General features: G+C 39.6%; 1 protein-coding gene across 1 annotated transcript in view; it reads right to left on the reverse strand.

Moving 5' to 3' along the window:
- SGK1 (serum/glucocorticoid regulated kinase 1) overlaps nucleotides 1-19,173 on the reverse strand; it is a 69,978-nt gene that overhangs the window by 14,861 nt on the left and 35,944 nt on the right. Inside the window, exon 3 of the mRNA XM_021540657.4 lies at nucleotides 9,545-9,620. Coding sequence (XP_021396332.3) covers nucleotides 9,545-9,620 — 76 coding nt within the window. The remainder of the gene's footprint in view (nucleotides 1-9,544; nucleotides 9,621-19,173) is intronic.

Here is a 19,173-nt window from a genome sequence, read left to right on the forward strand (position 1 = left end):
TGACTTGTGAACATGCCTTAGCTTGCTGCAATACAGGAAACATTACTAAGCAGTCTGTATTTTGTTGACAGTGGAGTTCTTTAGAAAAACAGATAAAGTGCCAGGTGAAGAAATTAAATCATAAAGAGATTAAGCAAAGTACTGTCCAATGAGATAGGAGGTGGAAAACAAGACTTTCTGCCTTTGGTGTTCACACTAGTGTAGACAGATGAACCACTGAGGGCAAATATAAAGCTTGAATGCAGAAAGGCCAAGCATAATTTAGTTGCCAATGGCAGCATTTAGTCACTTGCAAAGCTTGTAGATTTCTCTGTAGTTATGGGAAACTCTCTTACCAGTGCTGTTATTCATGATTTTCACTCAGCAAAGATTTTTCACTTATGCATGCTTTTATCCTGAGCCCTTTAAACCTTCAAACCAACAAATATTAACAGCAATATTTTAAAGAATGAGGAGATGGGGAAGTTGGATGACTTGGGTCACTGTCATATGATGAGTTTGAAATAGAATAAACAATTTGTGAGGCTTGTGACTTTCAATCCCATGCTCAACTAATTGGACATATAGCCCACTTCCTACAAAGCAAAACTAGACAGCAGTTTTGCTCCTTTGGTGACTGACCCAGACTGACTGACTCAAAAAAGTGGTTTAAATCACAACTATTGAACTCGGGATCAAAGTCAAATTCTGTCTTCTCCCAAGTGTCATGAGGTCTGAAAGTAGCACTCTTTTTTTTACCTGATTAACAGTTTTGAGTTCCTTAGTGCTTAGTGGCAGACAAGGGCCGCAGAAAGGAAAGACATTTCTCAGAAAGGAAGAAAAAGTGTTAGTGGCAGTGTTTGAAATATGAAAGTATGAAATACGCAATGATATGCATATGCCAGATTCAGACGAGTAGTAACTCTATATCTGCCTAATCCTATTTTGATTTCACTATATCTGTTTCAATATGGATAGTACAGGATAGTTAAGTATGCTCAGCTTTATCTGGAAATAGCATTGTGAAGTACTTTTTACAGACCACAGTTTTCTCATATTTAGTATTTTATATCTATATATATAGATAGATATCTGTGATTGAGCATTTAATACATATTTATTCTATCTTGTTCTCTGTTGAACACCATACACAGAATTTTCAACTCTCATCTAGTCTCAGGTCACACTGATGAAAGGTCTGTTAAGTACTGAAACCCCAGAGCATTAGCCTTGATTATTTCAAGTATGTTTGTCTTTACGTGCTGCAACCAGAACTAGTGAACTTCCAAGCCACTTTGGCTGTGTGAGTTGAATCATAGAATAATATAAAATTACTCCTATTCATGCATTTGTGCTCACTGAAACATACTTCTATGCACAGTAATGACTAATGAACTAGTGAACATATTTGTTAAAAACAGCTTAACAAGAAAATGTGTTTTGTTCTTGGAGTGGGGCAAAGTCTATTACAAGGTTAGAAACTGTGAGAACCAACACTATTTCATTAATGTAATGAGTGTTTTCTCTTTATACGCATTTTTATTCTCAGATGTGGTGGTTTTAAATATTGAAGAATATTATTAGACTGATACATCAGGTCCCACATTGTTGTATAAGCCTATTTGTGGCTGTCAGGAAAGGGCATAAACTTCTCTGCATATTTCTCAGAATCTTGTGCCTTTAACAGTGTCTCTCAGGTCCTAATCCCTGTTAATTCAGGGATTACTTAGTTTTTTGCAAAACTATCAATGGACCACCTTGTGCAGTATAGCTATAATATTCAAATTCACAAAAAAACAGATAATGAAGCTAATCTTTAGGCAGTCACTCACTTGCCTTTATCAAGAGTTTTTTGAGAATATTATTTCATTTATTTCTATGTTTCTTTTGCTTTCCTGATTACTTAGAAAAAAATTGCAGCTATTGTTTTAGGTTACGAACTGATGTTCTAGCACTGTTGAAGACACCTCTGAATGGTATCTAACGTGAACTATTACTGGAGATGAGGTCCTGGACCATGAGAACCTTTGCTTGTAACAAAGATGCATTTCAAAAGCTCTTTAAGCAATTTAAGAATGTTAAACTTATTTAAAACTATTTTATCAATATATTTCAGCTATCAACTTGTAAAAGGTCCTGTTTTGTAAGACATAGTTCTTTTCACAGGAGATTTGAAATAGATTTCAAAATCCCATTTTACTCTGAATTGGCTGCACAGGAAGAAATGCAGGCTTCCAGGCTATATGCCATCATCCACAAGCATGGCTCAGCATCCTGACACTTCTGTGGGGCCAGCTTACAAGAAATGTGGAACTGCTGAGATGTTGAATTCTTTTCACAATGCGAAATGTTTAGACTGCTAAGAATGGAAAAAAAAAAAAAAAAAAAGGGGAACTAATGTGGGAGTGTGTGGGGAACTCCATATAGAAAGAGGAAGTATTGTGTGACTTATCAGGAAATGGGTACAAAGCATGTGTTTTGGTAGTATTTTCACTTGTTTTGGGGGCATTTCCATAGAGAACTGGAATCTGGCCCTGCGTTTAGGTATTACTTCACTCCGGAGTGAAAGGCAGGCACTAATTTGGAGCGAAACACACCAGCTGTCAGCCTTTGCACATAGCAACACGGCACAACAGCTGAAGGCAGGTCGCACAAACACAACATCCCACGGAAACAGCAGTGTTGTAGAGCCATTCTGGGCTGCAAGAATCAACAAACAATGCTCTGACTTCTATAAAAAGATAAAGCTATTTCCAGGCTGTATTTTCTGAGAGGAATTTGTTCTCTTTTACCTTCAAAAACTCTGGGATACATATGTGCTACAAAAACTCCAGAGAAATATGCATGGCAGCAAGGTGCGAGCATGATGAAAGCCCTTTCTTATCCTGCCTGCCAAGGCATTTCTTTACCATGCACGGATTTGACAGGATAGAGATTTAGCCCTCATCTTTCTGTAAACATTATCTAGCCTGGAGTACACTGCCAATCCTCATGATGTCAGGGCTTTTCATTCCTTTGGTTTTGTCATGTGATTTTTTTTTCCAGAACCCAGGAAAAAGTCCAAAAATGTGACAGTTCTTCTTGTGTAAAGTGAAGTTTTGCTTATTCATTTACTCTTGAGCAAATTGCTGTTAGTCAGATGTTTGCAGAGCTGTGAGGAAGGTAGTGTACTACCCTCAATGCAATGAAGTAATTTTTAGAGGAAGTCCTTGTATGGACAATTTGTTCATTGTTTTGAAAGACTTCAAATAGGATTTCCATAAGGGCCAATTCAAATTCCAGATTTGATTCTCCTTATTAAGTCATTCTTCAGTCAGCTGGCAGAGGCAAACTTGGGTATGCTGGTGCAAGTGAGCAGCACAAAAAGCTGAGACAAAATCCCTATGAGAAGATATTTTGGACCTTCCACTCCAAAACAGGAATGTAATTCTCCTGCAGACTTATAAAGGGACTGAAATAAATGAAAGATATATTTCAAAGGCTGTCATCATAAAGCTCCTCAGAAACATGCTCATTGATATAGAGCGAGACAATTATTTGGAGGACCGTTTTTGCAAGAGAGGCTTTCCCCTCTCTGGAGAAGGAAACTTCTTAGCTTAAATGATTTCGAACTTGACCCATCCCTATTTGCTAAGTAGATCACATTAGTCTGCATTTGTCTGGATCACAGTGTAACAGAAGTGTCATGGTGTAATTTCCTATACTGCTCCCTTTGGTCTTTGTTATATCTTCTTTTTCAGCTTTGTTTTTGTCCTCTGTCTTCTTTCCAACCTTTCCACTACTCCTTGGAGTGATACTTTTGCCTTAATCTGCTTCTTTATTTTGACTTCTTTTCTCTCTCAGGCCTTTCTTCCTGGCTGCTTCAAGCTGAAGCCAGCTCAACTATGAAAATAACATCATCAGCTACAGTCACCTTCAGTGGAACATCATGAGTACAATGTCATCTTCAAAATAATTTGAGACCATTTCTCATGTTTTTATTTCACAGGGAGAAGTCAAGTAGGATGTGGAAAATGGGATGAGTTTGGCCACCCACCTCATGAAAAATGTCAAGAAACTGGAGGGAGCCAGAGTGAAAGGCTTTCAAGGTTCAGTACGTAGGACCACTGAGGAGAGGCTGAAGAACTGAGCTTGATGCATCTGATGAAGAGGAGCATCTGAGCATGTGACTGAGCATCTGATGAAGAGGATGGCAAAGGCAGTTGAACAGCAACCTATGATTTCAAGATCAAGAGCTACAATGATGCCAGAACCAAACTCTTCCCAGTGGTGACAGAAGGTGCAAGAGGGAGTAATGCAGCAAGATGAGTGTTCAGCTTGGCCATTAGGAAACAAAAGCCCCACTTGGAGCATAGAGCAGCCTGGGTACAGGTTGCTTTAAGAGCTGGAGGAAACTCTGTCCCTGGAGGTTTCCAAGGCTTGACCAGACAAAATCCACATTGACCTGCCCCAGCACTGATCATAGCCAGGCCTTGGATTGGGATGAATGATCTATAGGGCCCCTTTAAAAGACACTATAACATCAAAAACATGTATTTGTCCCCACAAAACACTTAGAGTTCTTCATGTTGTCCCTTGTTTAGGCAATGAATGGGAAGAAGAATATATTTTTTCTTTTTTTTTTTTTTTTTGTTTGTTTGCTTGTTTGTTTTTTTAAGGAAGGATCATATAAACCAACTAGAACAGCTATGGTAATTCTGATAATAAGGAAAATACCTCTAACTTTTTCTTTAAATTAAATACATCTCATGCAGATACTGTGCCTTCAGTTTTTACTCCCTTTCAAAACTACATTTGTGCAGGCAGAGCACAATGCTGAGAGCCCAAGCAACATGCCTAGCAGAGCAGAACCTGTACTTTCTGTTGTTAAAACTGTGTTGGAATTCTGATACATCTGTTATGTACTAACAGATCTAGGAGGAAAAAGTTTGTGTGCATGAAGAGATAACTCTGTCTCCCAACCAGGCTGGTCTTGAACATAAAGGGTATTTATAGAGCCCAGGCTATGATAGGTCACTCTGGTTTAGAATGTATACTCTCACTTCTACAAACTGGTACAAACACTGCTTTTTATTTTTAGATGGATAAGTAGCCTTCTTAGTTTTAGTGGGATGATTCTCATCCACATAGTGATGTATAGGTGTGCTTCTAGAAAGAAGCTTCTTTATTTGTTGTTTCAATATTTGTGTCTTTTCTCTAAGTTATTCTAAGGAAATCTTTGTTCAATTTTTTTTTTTTTCCCTGGGGCTGTCTACAGGCATCCAATGTCTTTTTTATGGAGAGGTGTTTCTTTTAAAGTTTCTAATTCCTTGGTATGAATAAATTCACTTATTTTTTACTGAGATGCTGTAAATACTTTGTTTATGTTGTAAGCCACAGTTTTGCATTTTCTTTTAACATATTTGCAACATTATTTTTTTTTGTCCAGCCATATTAAAAGCAGCAGCAATTTTCCATCTGTTTTAATTTGCAGTAAATGAGTTTATGCTGCTGTGTTTTACACCGACAAGAACTTGTCTTCTTCAATAATTATTTCAAGAAAATGCAGTTTGAATTATGTGATAGACTAAATGAAAATGATAGCATATCTCTGGTAAACTAAGCAATTTGATAGACTGTATTAAATTCTGATTATAATAAAAGGATTTTAATTCATTTCCCTCACCACTGAACACATTTTCAAATCGCCTTCTGAGAAGTACAGTGACAAAGCATATATCAAGTATCTGCTTGAGACTACAGAGGGTATCAAAGAGCATTGTGATTGTTGGCACAATTTAAAATGAATCTATGCCAGTGACTGAAATCACACCCCTTAGTCCACAAATTCCTGAGAAGTGGGGAGATTTTTGAGGTTTTCCAACAGTCTTAGACATCCGTCATTGCTACAGTTTACATGGAACAGTTTAAAACATAGTTTCTTCTCCACATGAACAGAAGTCTCAGATTGTACTTGAAGAAGCTTTCAACTCTTTCCTGAGGCAATCTGGGGACAGCCTGCCCTCTGCCTAGGGCCTTGAGAGGGAATTAGGGGCTAGTGCTTAGCAAGCCCTAGTTAGCCCTTCTCTCTTCTGAAACACATTTACCTCAGGGCACTTGCATTGTGTGAAAAGGATGAAAAGTCTCCCCAGTCAGGCTGTTCTGTTCCTGATCCGTTTGTGCTTTGTGGTCCCAAGGGCTGATGGATTCCAGCATGCTGCTACACTGTATTCTGCCTTGGTTAGGGTTACTCTTTCCTGGACAAACCTCACTCACCCTTTCATAATTGCTGCCACACCGATTTCTCTTGCAAAATGTATTGCAGAAAAATATAATACAGAGAAACTTTGGGCTACCACTACTAAAGAAAAGAATTGTATTTTTTCCCTGTAAGGAAGCTACATAAGCACATGCCGACTGTCAAGGTCACTTCTACAAGCAACATAAAATAATAGAGGATATTATAGCAACTTTTCCTGTGGGATCTTCATTCAAGATTACCTTTTTAATTAGCTTATTTCAATATCTGTAAAATTCAAAGCAATAGTTCTCCTTGGGCCAATCAATAGAAATTAACAACCAGGATACCCCTGACACTCGGCTTCTGTTCTGTGCCGCATTTTCCTAGAGCTTCACCCTATTAATCTTGCAATGCATTTGTGTGATTTATTGTTTAGCTGTGTCCATAACACACAAACAGCTTGTAGATCATGGCCCCGTACTGCTTTTCAAACATATGATACTCTTCTATAAGGCCTGAAGGTCTTGCCAAAATGTAGATTCCTTCTGGGGAAACAGGACCTCAAACATAATAAAGACATAGTTTGCATACTGTCTGGAAGGGATACTGTGAAGGAAATGTTAGGGCAAGAGAAAAGGTCAGATCTGGATATGGTATCTCCTCATCACCCTGCTATTTTCTCCAGTGATATCTTTTTCATCCTCCTGCCTTCCCTTGCCTTCATCCCCCTCAACTGCAGCAATGTGGCAGATCCTCTGGAAACCTCACCTAATGCCACGCTCTGAAAGAAATCATCCAGGGCTCTGGTTTGGCCAATTTAATGCTGACGTCCTTTCCCATATGGTATGGCAGGTCAGGTGTCAGATTTATAAATCAACAAGAAAAGATGCAAATTAAAAGCAAATAAAGTGTTAAACCCCACAAATACTCAGTTCTGTGTTATATCTGCAAAAGCTTGGGCTGTCCAAGAAAATGGACATCGAGGATTCCCCACTACTGAATATCTCCAAGAATAAGTTAAACCCAGCTCATCCAACCTTCCTTCATAGTCAACAGAGAGAAAAGGACACAGATAGGGCCTGATTCTTCTCCTCCTCAGCCAGTTCTCCTGTAAGTCAGAAGAATGGTGTTTGTTCTTTGTCACAAAAAAACAGTAACAACTGTGACAGCACGACCCCTTTTGCAGAGATCTGAAGTCAGAGGAAATTATGGTTTTGGTAAAAATTCTTCAGAGCTACAAGTACTGGAACAACAAATTTTCACAAAATAATTTAGAATGTGAAGTCATCACTGATCTTCCATATTGCTGCATCTGAATCTCCATGGAGTTCTGTTTCCTGCCTGAAACCAGTGGCTGAAGGATCAGCTCAAGGTTGTCCTGCAGATAAATCTGAAAGGACTTCCCATGTCTTCAATCCAAACTGTTACATTTCTTTTTTAGTGCAAGTTCAATATGACGCATAGAGAGACAGGTATATTAACTGCAATTAAGCTTTATTAGACCTTTGATCTGCTACCATGTTGTAGTGTATAAATTAAAGCATTAAAAGAAAAAAATCAAATGTAAAATCATTCTCTAAGTTTCAAAGCTGAATTTCAAGCTGTGCTTTAGACCACTTTCATCACATTTTTAATTGAGCTAGGTTTTTTTTGTCATAAAATAGGGCTTTATTGGAAAAGATGAGGGAAAAGTAGGAAAAAAGCTGATGTTTCATTAAACTGAGAAGTGCCATGGGCATGAAATTGTAATCTTTACAACTGGCAGTTGTGTCCTGGCAGAAGAGCCCCTAAACTTCAACTACTCTGGGATGAGGTCCCAGGTTAGTAAGCCGTGAGCACTTTTTCTGCTTTAACTGAAATTAGCCTGGATACCCAATTAACATGGGCAAGAAAAATAACAGCCAGCATCCCCATCTCATCACCACTACCAAGAAGTGGTGCCTAAATACTGTATTTTTAACTGGGTCATTCCCCAGATGTGGTTTCACGTGTTGCCAGCTGTGGACTTAACTGAGAAGACTATTAATAACTTGGTAGTGAAGAGAGAGCAGGAGCGAGCAAAAGGACATTAAGAGCTCTCCCACTGCACTCGTAGCTCATAGTGGGGTAATCACTGGCTTAGTGCACTTCAGGCAGAAGAAACACCACTCAAATTAGTTAAATCAGCTTCCCTATGTGGAGTCCTATGTTTTTGAAAAAAAAAAAAATTATTATAGCTATAGCTACCACTGCTTAGGAAGTGTAATTTGCAACATTCACACACTACTGTGAGATCTCATGACTGACTGAGCTAATTAAATGTATTTCTAAACTTGTTTCATAGAAGTTTATCATCTAGATCAGGATTTAATATCTATGCATAGAAGCCAAGACTGGTTATAGGTCAGGGGAATTAACCAAGAGCATTAAGCATTCAGAATCAAAGCAAGGAAGTGAAAGATTTCCTCCTAATGGGGACAGAGGCTTCTGGGATTTTTCCCAGGGGGACAGTTGCAAAAATGGCAAAGGAAGCAGGAAGAAAATCCTCAAACATCCAAGTGAAATCTGCCTCAGGATCAGACATCTACTGTCATGTTAGGAGCAGTTTATGTTTACTGGGACACTTGCACTGTGTAGACACAGCGTTTTTAGGGGTAATTTTTGTTCTTGGCTTAAATGCAGTTCTGATATGTCATCTAACCACAGCACCAACAAACCAAGTTAATCTGGTATACTTTCCATTTGTAAACAATATCTAAGCTTATGATTAGGCAAAGGGAAATAAAGACAAACAAAATACACTTGAAAAATTCCCTATCCCTCCAAAAAAGCAGAACTCCAAAACATAAAGGAGACAGAGTAAGAAGAATGCATGTGAGCTCAGCATAATTTATTCTGTCTATGCCAAAACTACTGAGGCTTCTCTTTGTGCACAGCTCAGTTCTCCTGCACACAGACCAGGGGTCTCTAGTGGCCACTTTTGCCCTCAGATGCATTCACAGGACTCTTGCCACAGCTAACGAGAGCTCTGCTCACACCACGGGTCAATGCTGAAACGTGTCTGACAGCTCATTAAACAGATCTACTGGAATTCTGTTGTTCCTCCTCATTGTGTCATGGCATAATTCCTCTGGAACCTGAGTGCTGCGCATTGTGCGCTGCAGCCATGCACACAAGTGAGGCAGTTGTTTTTTTGCCCAGCAAACGCTCAGTGGGTGAGAGCCTGCATCTCATTTTGACAAGAAAAACATCCCTCAGTCAGGCTTGGCCTGGAGACAAAGCACTTAGCCCAGAGCCAAGGTGCACCAGAAGCAGAGAGCGCTGCCCGCTCAGCCCCACTGCCCGCCCTGCGGCACACCGCTGTACCTGTGTCCTCACCGCCCCAGAGGGCCCTGGGCTCCGGTTTGGGCAGCGAATCTCCTTTGTCCTGGGGGTCCTTCATCTGAAAAACACAGAGAGAATACATGAGGTCTTTCTATTGAGGTGGGTTTTGCTTTACAAAACTTGAGACCAAAATTGTTTTCCATCTAAAGTGTGTATTTCAGGCGGCAGTGCAAGGCCTATATCCAGCTGTTTCTATAATCAGGCGCAAAGTTATGAAGTGTGAGGTACTGTGATCTTTCAGAAAATAAAAGGGCCCTGTGAGTCACTGTATTTTAAATTGCATTTTTCCATTCAAAGTGTGTGTGTTGATTTTGCACTGTGGACCAGATGGTCCAGCCCCATTCTCCTGCCTTGGCCCTGCATAGGTAGAGGAAGGGAAAGGAAATGGTGGGCAGGGTCCCAGAGGGTCTGTCTCCTGGTGTGGAACTGTTTGCAGAGAGCTACTTTGCCCGCTTTCTTTCACAGCAGGGACAACCTTAGCAAGGGTGGGATTTGGTGTAGGGGGTGCACAGGTGCAATCCTTTCACATATCCTTGGGATATTGCCAGTGTGGGAGCAGCAGACACATCTCCTTCCTGATTAACACTTCATCCTCATCCCTGCTATTGCAGTGCCTCTAGCTGCTTGCCCTCTAGACCTTTCATACTCACACATGAGATTTCAATCAGAGTTGTGGAAGAATTTAGAGAACTAGGAGTGTGACTATGCTCTGTCACCACTTTGATAAAAACTCTGACCTCAGTGGTGCTGTTTCTGGGTGATAGCTTGAGTGTGAGGGTGAAGCCAGTCAGCAGGATTACACCCACCATTGCTAACCCTATCTGCCCCAAAGTACTTCTCAGGCTCTCCATCCTACTGAAACACTGCATCCACCACTAGTATGGGAAGCATCAGTCAAACAGCAAATAAGGTGCTGCAGAAGAACAAGGTAAAGAATTCTCACTGGAATTTTGGCTTTTAGTAAAGAATTCTGGTGTCCAAATACAGGAGAAATTTTCTTGCTAGCATCAAAACCTAAATACTTCTTCATACAAATTCAGTTTCCTTAAAGTCTGCAGTCCTGACAGATTGAGTAATTTATCACCATGGGTCTGGAGTTCTGGTGGGCTGCTTATGTAGAGTTTTCAATTGTGCTATACTTTGTGTTGTTAGTTTTAGAAATACTTTCATTCAAAAGAGTCCCAACTCAAATGGCACTTCACCCACATTACACACACTCTAAACAGGCATGAAGGTGTCCGGAAGATGCACAGGATTGCAAAACATTGAAAAAGTGGCTCGCTCTTCTGATTGCATATTTCTTATTATCTTTATTCATATAAGTACATGACTAATAGTATGGAAGAAATAGGCATTCAGGACAGTCACTGTTCTGGCTACTGTAAAACTCTTGTGAAACACAGAGAACACCAGGTACAGAAGTGACATGAATGGGTAGGAAACCTAGTTTGAAATAGCTTGTGGAACTCCTTTAGCACTAAGTGTACCCACTTTAATTATGTATGATATTGCTAACAAATACACCAATTTCAATAATTTTGTTAATTTACTTTTTTCCTCCTTTAATTTTCTCAGAATTATCTGTATGTACAATGACACTTGAATCACACCTTCCATTTTTATGTCTGTGCTTTAATTTCAGCTGAGGTTCTTAAAACCTGTGGTTGCCCTGAGAAGAGCCTCTTTGTTATTATACGCATAATGTTTCTTCTGTGTGCTTTCCTGGATTATGTTCACATACTATGAATTCAGTAGTTCAATTCTATAACAGTTGGGCTGAAGAAGTTTTTATTTTCATTTGTGGCAGTGAAATGCTTACCATAGTGCTTGTAAAATGCTGGACTAAGTCTGTTTCCTAGCTGACGTTGCTCAAGCCTAAAGTTCAATGAGGGGAAAGGAGACAAATAATTTAGTGTGAGTGGCCAGGTCTTTGTGCTAGCTGAGTACAAATACACTGACCTCAGCAGGTCAAATATTTTAAAACAATATCCATACAATACAGTATATAAGCCATCAAGTCTTTTCATGCCACAAAGTACAACATCTCTCTTCCCACACTTCTTGTACTCCAAAAATAGGACCCTGAAAGACCAACTGCCCAGGTAAGAGGGACTGCTCCCACTAAGCCTTGTCCTAGGAATCAGCTGTGGAAAATGACATCCTTTGGTTTGCAAGAGGTAAGCTATGTTGGAAACTCTTTCTCTGAAGCAGAGTTGAACAGTACTAGACTATATTTTGAGTGTCGTCTAGTACACTAGAATCTTCCAATCTCAGTGTCATTGGAAGAAAGTAAAGAGAAGTCAGAAGTTCTTATGTCAGAGCAAGTAACACTTAATTTGAAGTTAATTAACTTGAACTTGATTTTGGCTAATATTCAGTGCTTTATATATTTTGGGCAAATATGCCATTAATTGCATGATCCTCCTTTTTCTTGTTTTAGAAAGGAGAAGGACATCAGTCTTTATAAATGCTTTATAAAATAGAAACTACATCACTTCCTTCTCTGCTCCTTTTGACCTAGGCGCACAGTTATTTTCAGCTGTAATGGCTCTTAGTGTGTCCTCAGCCTGGAGACCATCCCTAAAATAAAGGCTGGGAAAGAGACAGGGTAGGCAAACTAGCTACCCATTCGTGATGTAGGAAAAGGAATAGGAAAGCCTGGTGAAATCCAAATACTTCATGAGATACTCTGATAAACTCATCTTTCTCATGGCAGCCAGTGTGGGAAAGGTTGAGGGCATCCATACATTCATACAAGCATCTCTATGGGTAGATATAGTTGCTCAGTCTGGAGAAGAGAAAGCTCTGAGGGAACTTTATAGCAGCTTTCAGTACTTAAAGGGGCCCAAGAGGAAGGCTGGAGAGGGACATTTTGCAAGGCATATAGTAAGACAAGAGGGAATGGCTTTAAACTGAAGGAGGGTATATTCAGTTGGATAGTATCAAGAAATTCTTTACTGTGGGGATGTTGAGACATGACAACAAGTAGCCCGGAGAAGCTGTGGATGCCAAATCCCTTGAAGAGTTCAAGACCAGTTTGGCTGGGTGCCCAAGAAATCTGGTCTGGTGGAAAGTGCCCCCTGATTGCAGGGAAGTTGGAACTAAATGATCTTTTAAGGTCCCTTCAAGCCCAAATCATCCTATGATTCTGTGATTGTGGGAGCCCCAAAGGAGCCGAGACATGGGAAAATTGCTTCCTTCTTTGCTGTGATGTGGGGTCCACATTTCTTCACTGCACACAGCAAGGTACCAGGGGTGGAGACTACCAAAAAAATGAGAAATAAGATGGTTTAAAGAAGACATGTTACTCTTTGAATAACAATGGCAAGGCAGGTAGCACTGCTGGTCTAGAAGTGACCTGCGACTTGAATGCATGTGCTTGTAGAGGGATTACTGCTGCTTAGCTTTCAGCCAGTCCTCACCTGCTCTGCTGAACCAAGAGCCAGAGAAATGTGGTTTGCAAAAGCAATTTAAACTCTGAAGCCTAATTTACACATCAACATTGTTAATTATTTCATTGCTGAACATCTCAACAGCAAGAGCTCATTATTGGCTGCATATTCTGTTCACTTGAAAGAACATCAATACCAGCAGAGGAAGCAGAATCTATTATCTAGACTAAATACCACAACCACTTTGTATTAGAAAGAAAAGATGTTGCTCATTGATACAAAATGATACTCACTTATTAAACTGTCTGTTTTCACTGCTGTTTTCTGGAGTCCTGTAGATTTTACCTTATTCAGAAGACACAGCCTCAGGATCCAGCATATTTTTGCCACTGGGATGACAGTGAATATCCTGGTTTTGCTTGAGGTTCCAAATTATACAAATAAGTCACTGAATTCATTATGGAAGTTAACATGTTTGGATTTACATCTTCATTCCTGTAGACGATCTTCCAGTGAGGACAATATCAGAATGTGACAGGGCTGATTGTGCATTAGGTCTGTGGATTGTGTTTGTGAAGATTTGTAAAGTTAGTGGCTAAAACTTCTGCAGTCAAACATAACAGCCAGTTATCCATTGGAATGAATGGGAGCCAACCACACTTCTTTTGGCATGGCTGCTTCAGTGCTGCTGAAGTCTCAGTGGAGTTGTCTGACTGAAAGTCCAAAACATCTGCCAAGGCCACCACCACTAGTCTAGTGCCTAGGAAGGGCTGTCACTACTGCTGGTGACCACAGTCATCTGCAGCGTCTGCAATGAGAATAGACCTGATGTTCCTGTGCTGGTGTCCAAAGCAAGAGCCCCTGGTGAGTCTGGAATTTGAAGTTGCCTAGACCAGAACATGGCTACAGGTGCTGCTTCTTACTGGCAGATTCTCCCAGCCTACCTATGAAAGAATGTTCAGAAGTTTACATAGCTGTTTGAAAAAAATGTGAGAAGTCTAAGTTCTTCCCCTGGGTGGAAAAAGCAGTGATGCAGATTTCCATAAACTGGCCATGACTTGGACTGTGTTTGATAGTGCTGCATCAAAAGGCCCATAATTAAGTGAGCTGCAAAGCTGAGAGGAAGCCATTTCATGTGCTGCAATGCTCCAAGCTCTGTGTTTCTCCACACAGTGATGCATCCTTGCACCGCACCTCTGCAAAGGGTGCCAGTCCTGGGAACAATGGGCTGCAGGTGCCCATAGCTGCCAGCACAGCTCCCTGGGCTATTGCTACCATAAACACACAGCACAGAGCAGCAAAAGTAGGAAGTGTCTTTATTGTGTCTCAAGAGAAGAGAGTTTTCTAGTTGTGCAAAATACTTTTTTTTGTGGGACAGCTACAATACAGATACCCCAGTGGGATCTGAAGGATGGGCTTCCATGAAGAATCACCAAGACTGAAAACAATAATGTTCTTCAACTGTGTTGCTGATTTTTTCAAACATATTCCTGTAATATCTTTGCTGTATAACAAAAAAGCATTGAGCATTGCTGTTAGTTATTGGGGAAAGTGTCCTCATTTCATTAAAGCAATATTTTATTCCGACTTCAACTTTTACTTTCAATAAATATCATGTTTTTGCCTTGACAGTTGTCAAATTGTGAGAAACCTTATTATTTGTGGCAATATTTTGTTCAATTAAGATTATCAGGGAAGGGAAAGCAGATATTGGTGGACTAAAAACTCATTTCTTGTAAGACTTGCAGCTAACCTGTATAAATCCAAGCTATTTGAAGTAGCTCACATCTAACCTGCAAAAACACAACCATGTATGTTTTTGTTTTGTACCTCACAAGGGAACCTTCCAGAGGTTGCTTGACCATTGTCAGGGGAAAGAAGATGCATTTTCCTGCAGAAGAACAGACTGGGAAAACTGAATTTGGTATTTGGTTAACTGTGTTTTTCACTAAGGACCTTATCCCAGCCTAAAGCCAAGCTCAGGATCATAACTGAACAACATTCTGTGAGTCAGAGGTGTTGTGACTCATTGCCTTCAACAGGGCAAATCAGAGCTGAATTTGATGATATTTGGAACCAGATCAGTTTGAATGGGACTGGTTGGTATAACAGGAGGAAGGACTGTGCTGTGGTTCACAGGACAGGGTGCTGGGAACAATGAAACTGCAAACCTGCAGTGCAATGTAAATGCTGCATCAGACATCAATTCATTATGAATGTACAGCATGCTGTAGCTACCAGTCAATCAAAGAATCCTTCCTCTTGGGAAAACAAAGTCAAGGTACAAGCAGCAGTGAAAATCAGCATTTTTCTTACCTACACTTAGATGAAATTTCACCAGCTTTTTCTACAGTAGAATTACACTGGTCCAAACAATGCATATAAATCTTATTTTGATTAATCGTTATAAAGCAGCTAACATATTTATTTATTTATGTCAGATGGTGGAAATAAAAGTATTGAACAGAACATTTTTTAAAAGCTACTTTTTTCTCTCTTAGTTTAAAAATTCATTAAAGCCAAGATACGAGATCCAAGGTTTCTAGCCTGAGATTTTGAAAGAGTTTGACTTTGGGTTCAGATTCATATTGGTGTTTTGTTCCATGGGACTGAAAAGTAATCTTGAGACCAGACAATGCTGAATAGAGTGGAAATTCAGGTACCTAACTGTAGAGTCAGAAGTAGATGATACAACGATCTTGTCTGATATTCTGCAAAATGTGGCTACAGAATCTTGTCAAGTTTATTGCTACCTCACCCCGCTCTCCTCTGACCTTTTATGCCTGGTTTGGACTTCAGGATTTCCAGTGATGTAAAATCTACCTTTCCTTATATGAGTTATTTGTTCAACATTTTTTTCACCTTTTTTTCTTATTGATTGCTTTTGCTTGATCTTCCAGTCACGAGATGCTTTTATATCTTTTCTTTGAAGAGCTTTGTGTTACAAGTAGCTGTTCCACTGGGAAGATATTTGTAGGCCATGGTCAAGTTGCCTCTCAAATTAATTTTTTATGAAGTCATTGTGGTCCTCTCAGCCAGGGTTAAATAATCTTTCATTTGACACAAGGGAGAAATACACACAGTTCCTACAAAGTAGCAAACAGAGCTATAAATCTGAGCCCTTTCAGTTGACTCACAATAATATGCACCTATATCCTAAATCAATTTCAGAAAAAAAACCCTACCATTTAATTAACATTGCTTGTATTTTCCAAAATAAGACAAGGTGTAATAGAAACAGAGATCATGTCTAGACTATCCAAAATTGGGACTTACTGCCATTTTTCTCTTTTTATGTAGACTTAAGGAGGCCAAACTAAAGACTATAATTTAACCTTTATCACAATTACTTTTTAACACAAGTTATTGTGATACTATTTATCACAATAACTTTTTAACAATTTATCACAAAGAAACTAATGCTTTGTACCTATAATAAAAATTATAAAATGCACCTAAAATAATTTTGAGCATGGAATTTAACTTTTAAGTAAGCAGTGTAAAATATATATATCTGCATGTGGAGCTGACACAACACTCACAATGAGCAAGGTATGTTGCATAGGCAGAGCTCCCACATGCTTACAGGGCCCCTCAGAGCTGTGGATACCTTCCAAGGCTATACTTCCTTGTTCCCCAGGAATCAGACTGAAAGTGTCATAAGACTGTATTTTCTGGTCCTCACCATCTCTAACCAGAGCAAAGTCATTCACTTGTACATTATCTCACTCTCATTTACAAACAGTTAATGCAGGAAAGTGAATGTTAACTGAATTCACTGCAGGTTTGCCTAAAGATTTGGGCAAGTGTTGTAGTCAGTTCCCCACTCTGCCTGAACTAATTCTCTGCCATGGGTTATAAACCCTCAGAAATAATCAATGAACTTTGCATGCTTCCAGCTTTCTCTCAATTGCTTCTGGCCTGAACAAGGAGCATTTTTTTCATGGATGAGCAAGTGAGATGTCTCAGCGACAATCACATCTGCCCACAGTGATAATTGTTCTCTGGCTGTTCAGTCATATAGCACCTATTGCAAGGGAGAAGATATGACTGGATTTTGCTTCAGATACTAAGAGTGCTTATCATGTAAGCAGTTTGCAGACCTTCAAGACTATAGCTTCACTCTGTCCTAGGCAGAGTATGGAAAAGAGTATGGAAAACTAGTTGCAATACTGTTTTGTTCTGTATTTTTCTGTATGTGGGAAGAAATAAAAGCAGTGACTACTCATGAAATGATGTATGCTTTCCATGAGGCAGGGAAAATTGATAATATGTGGCATCTTAAAATACTGAGCCTAAGGAATAATTGGATAATTATCTCAATTTTACAGATGGAAAAATCTAAGTAACAAAGTGTTTGAAGATTTGTTCAGACTCAAATCTCAGTTCAAAGAATCTGGAATAGGCTTTATTTTCCAATCCTCCAATTCATTTTCATGATTAAGTGATATCCCCCAATACATTCTTACATAAGGATGACAATCAGCTTACACATACAGTGGGGTTTATACCAATGGAGAAGCCCTTTTTTTCTGCGTATTTTCTTGATGCTCATAAAGCCCCTGGGGACCCTTTTTCCAGGGTTTGTAATTCTGCCATGTATTCAGATACAAAGGGACTGAAACTTACTGGATCTGAAGTCCTGCCAGTAGGACTGACAAGACCTCAAACTTCATGTATATAGGATTTGCTCAGGAACAGGGGTGAATTACTCAGGAAAAGGGCTAAATTTGTTCCTGGATAATTAGTTTTGTTGTAGCACAGCTCCAGGCCTTGGCAGCTTGGTGAGAGGAGGTAAAGGATAATGGCTCTGATGTGTACAGGGTCCACACTGAGTCAGCTGAGATTTACAGCCATTGAAAAAATCAGAAGCAATTTACCTGAGGGATTCTGTGAGACCTGTAAATCTCCCTGTTATTCACCAGATTTCTTTTTACATCCCAAATGCCACCATAGCCTGAGCCCTCTTACGTCCCCTAGCCCTGTGAAGTGTCTATCTCTGTCCTTGTGAATAAAGATGATGGCTGGCACATCCTTTAATCTTGTCTGGAACACAAACTTATTCATACAGGGCAGATATTCTTGACTGAAGAACAGAAGGTGAGCTTGCAGGAGAAGCTGAAATTAAACAGGATCCACCAACAGCAAGTGCATGATGCACTCACCAACTGTCCTGCTGCATTTCCATGGCCTGAGATGTACATATCCTGAGGAAGCCAAATATTGCTTCCTCTAGGGACAGCTTCAATCTCCTGCTGACTGGGAAGTGTTGATATTTTCATAATACTGCATTTCAGTCCTGTGACAGCAAGGTCAAGAACATATTATTACCAGAAAAGATTGTCTACTGTACTTAGGTTTGACCCTTTATTTTTAAAGTGCCTGATCATTCTCCATTCTTATTCCCTGCTAAGGAATCACTTAACCTGAAAATGGAAAGGAAATGAGGCTGGTTAGAAGCAAAATGGTTTTGGAGAGTCATTGTCTACCCGTGCTCTACTTGAAATCGTATTTCCATTAATTTCTGATAACTCAGTGACATAGTGAAGAAATAGCATTGTTCTCTGTTAAAAAAAAAATGAAAAAAATCTCACTCTACTTTCAGGAGTGAGGCCTCTGTTACAAATATCTGCAGGGAAAGAAAGTAAATTAGCAAAATCTGTACCTTTTTATTTAGGTTAATTTATGATTCCAGTGGTTGTTGCATAAGTGCTCAGAGGAAGAAATGAAGTAAAGCTGTATAGGTGATGTAAATGGATGTCTAAATAATGCTACTGTTGTATGCTGTGTGAGTGCAAAACTTGAAATGGAATCTTATGCAACTATGAAAAGCCCATGTTATTCTACACTCATATTTTGCAAGAGGTGGTGGTGGTGGAGTGATGCTGGCCTGCTAATGACAGCAGTGATTGTTATTTGCCATTTAGAAACAGGTGTAGACACTGAAATTACTTAAATGAATAGGCTACTGCTATGTCGGGCTGTGATTAGCTCTTATCAGCAGGTTTCTTCTGGCTCTCCTGACAGGAGACAAAAGTGGCTGGATCACTTGTGCAGCTCATTGGGTAGAATGAAGTTCTAAATCTTCATTCTACCCAAAAAATAAATTGAGGGACTTAAGCCATAAAGTTCTGTATGAACATCATTCTTATCTGGATGGATGCATTTTACACTGGTCAGCCATGTAGCAATATCCAGTTTGGCTGAAGCCTGGCTTAA

Source organism: Lonchura striata, chromosome 3 (assembly GCF_050655825.1).
Source record: "Lonchura striata isolate lonStrDom1 chromosome 3, ASM5065582v1, whole genome shotgun sequence".
NCBI lineage: Eukaryota > Metazoa > Chordata > Aves > Passeriformes > Estrildidae > Lonchura > Lonchura striata.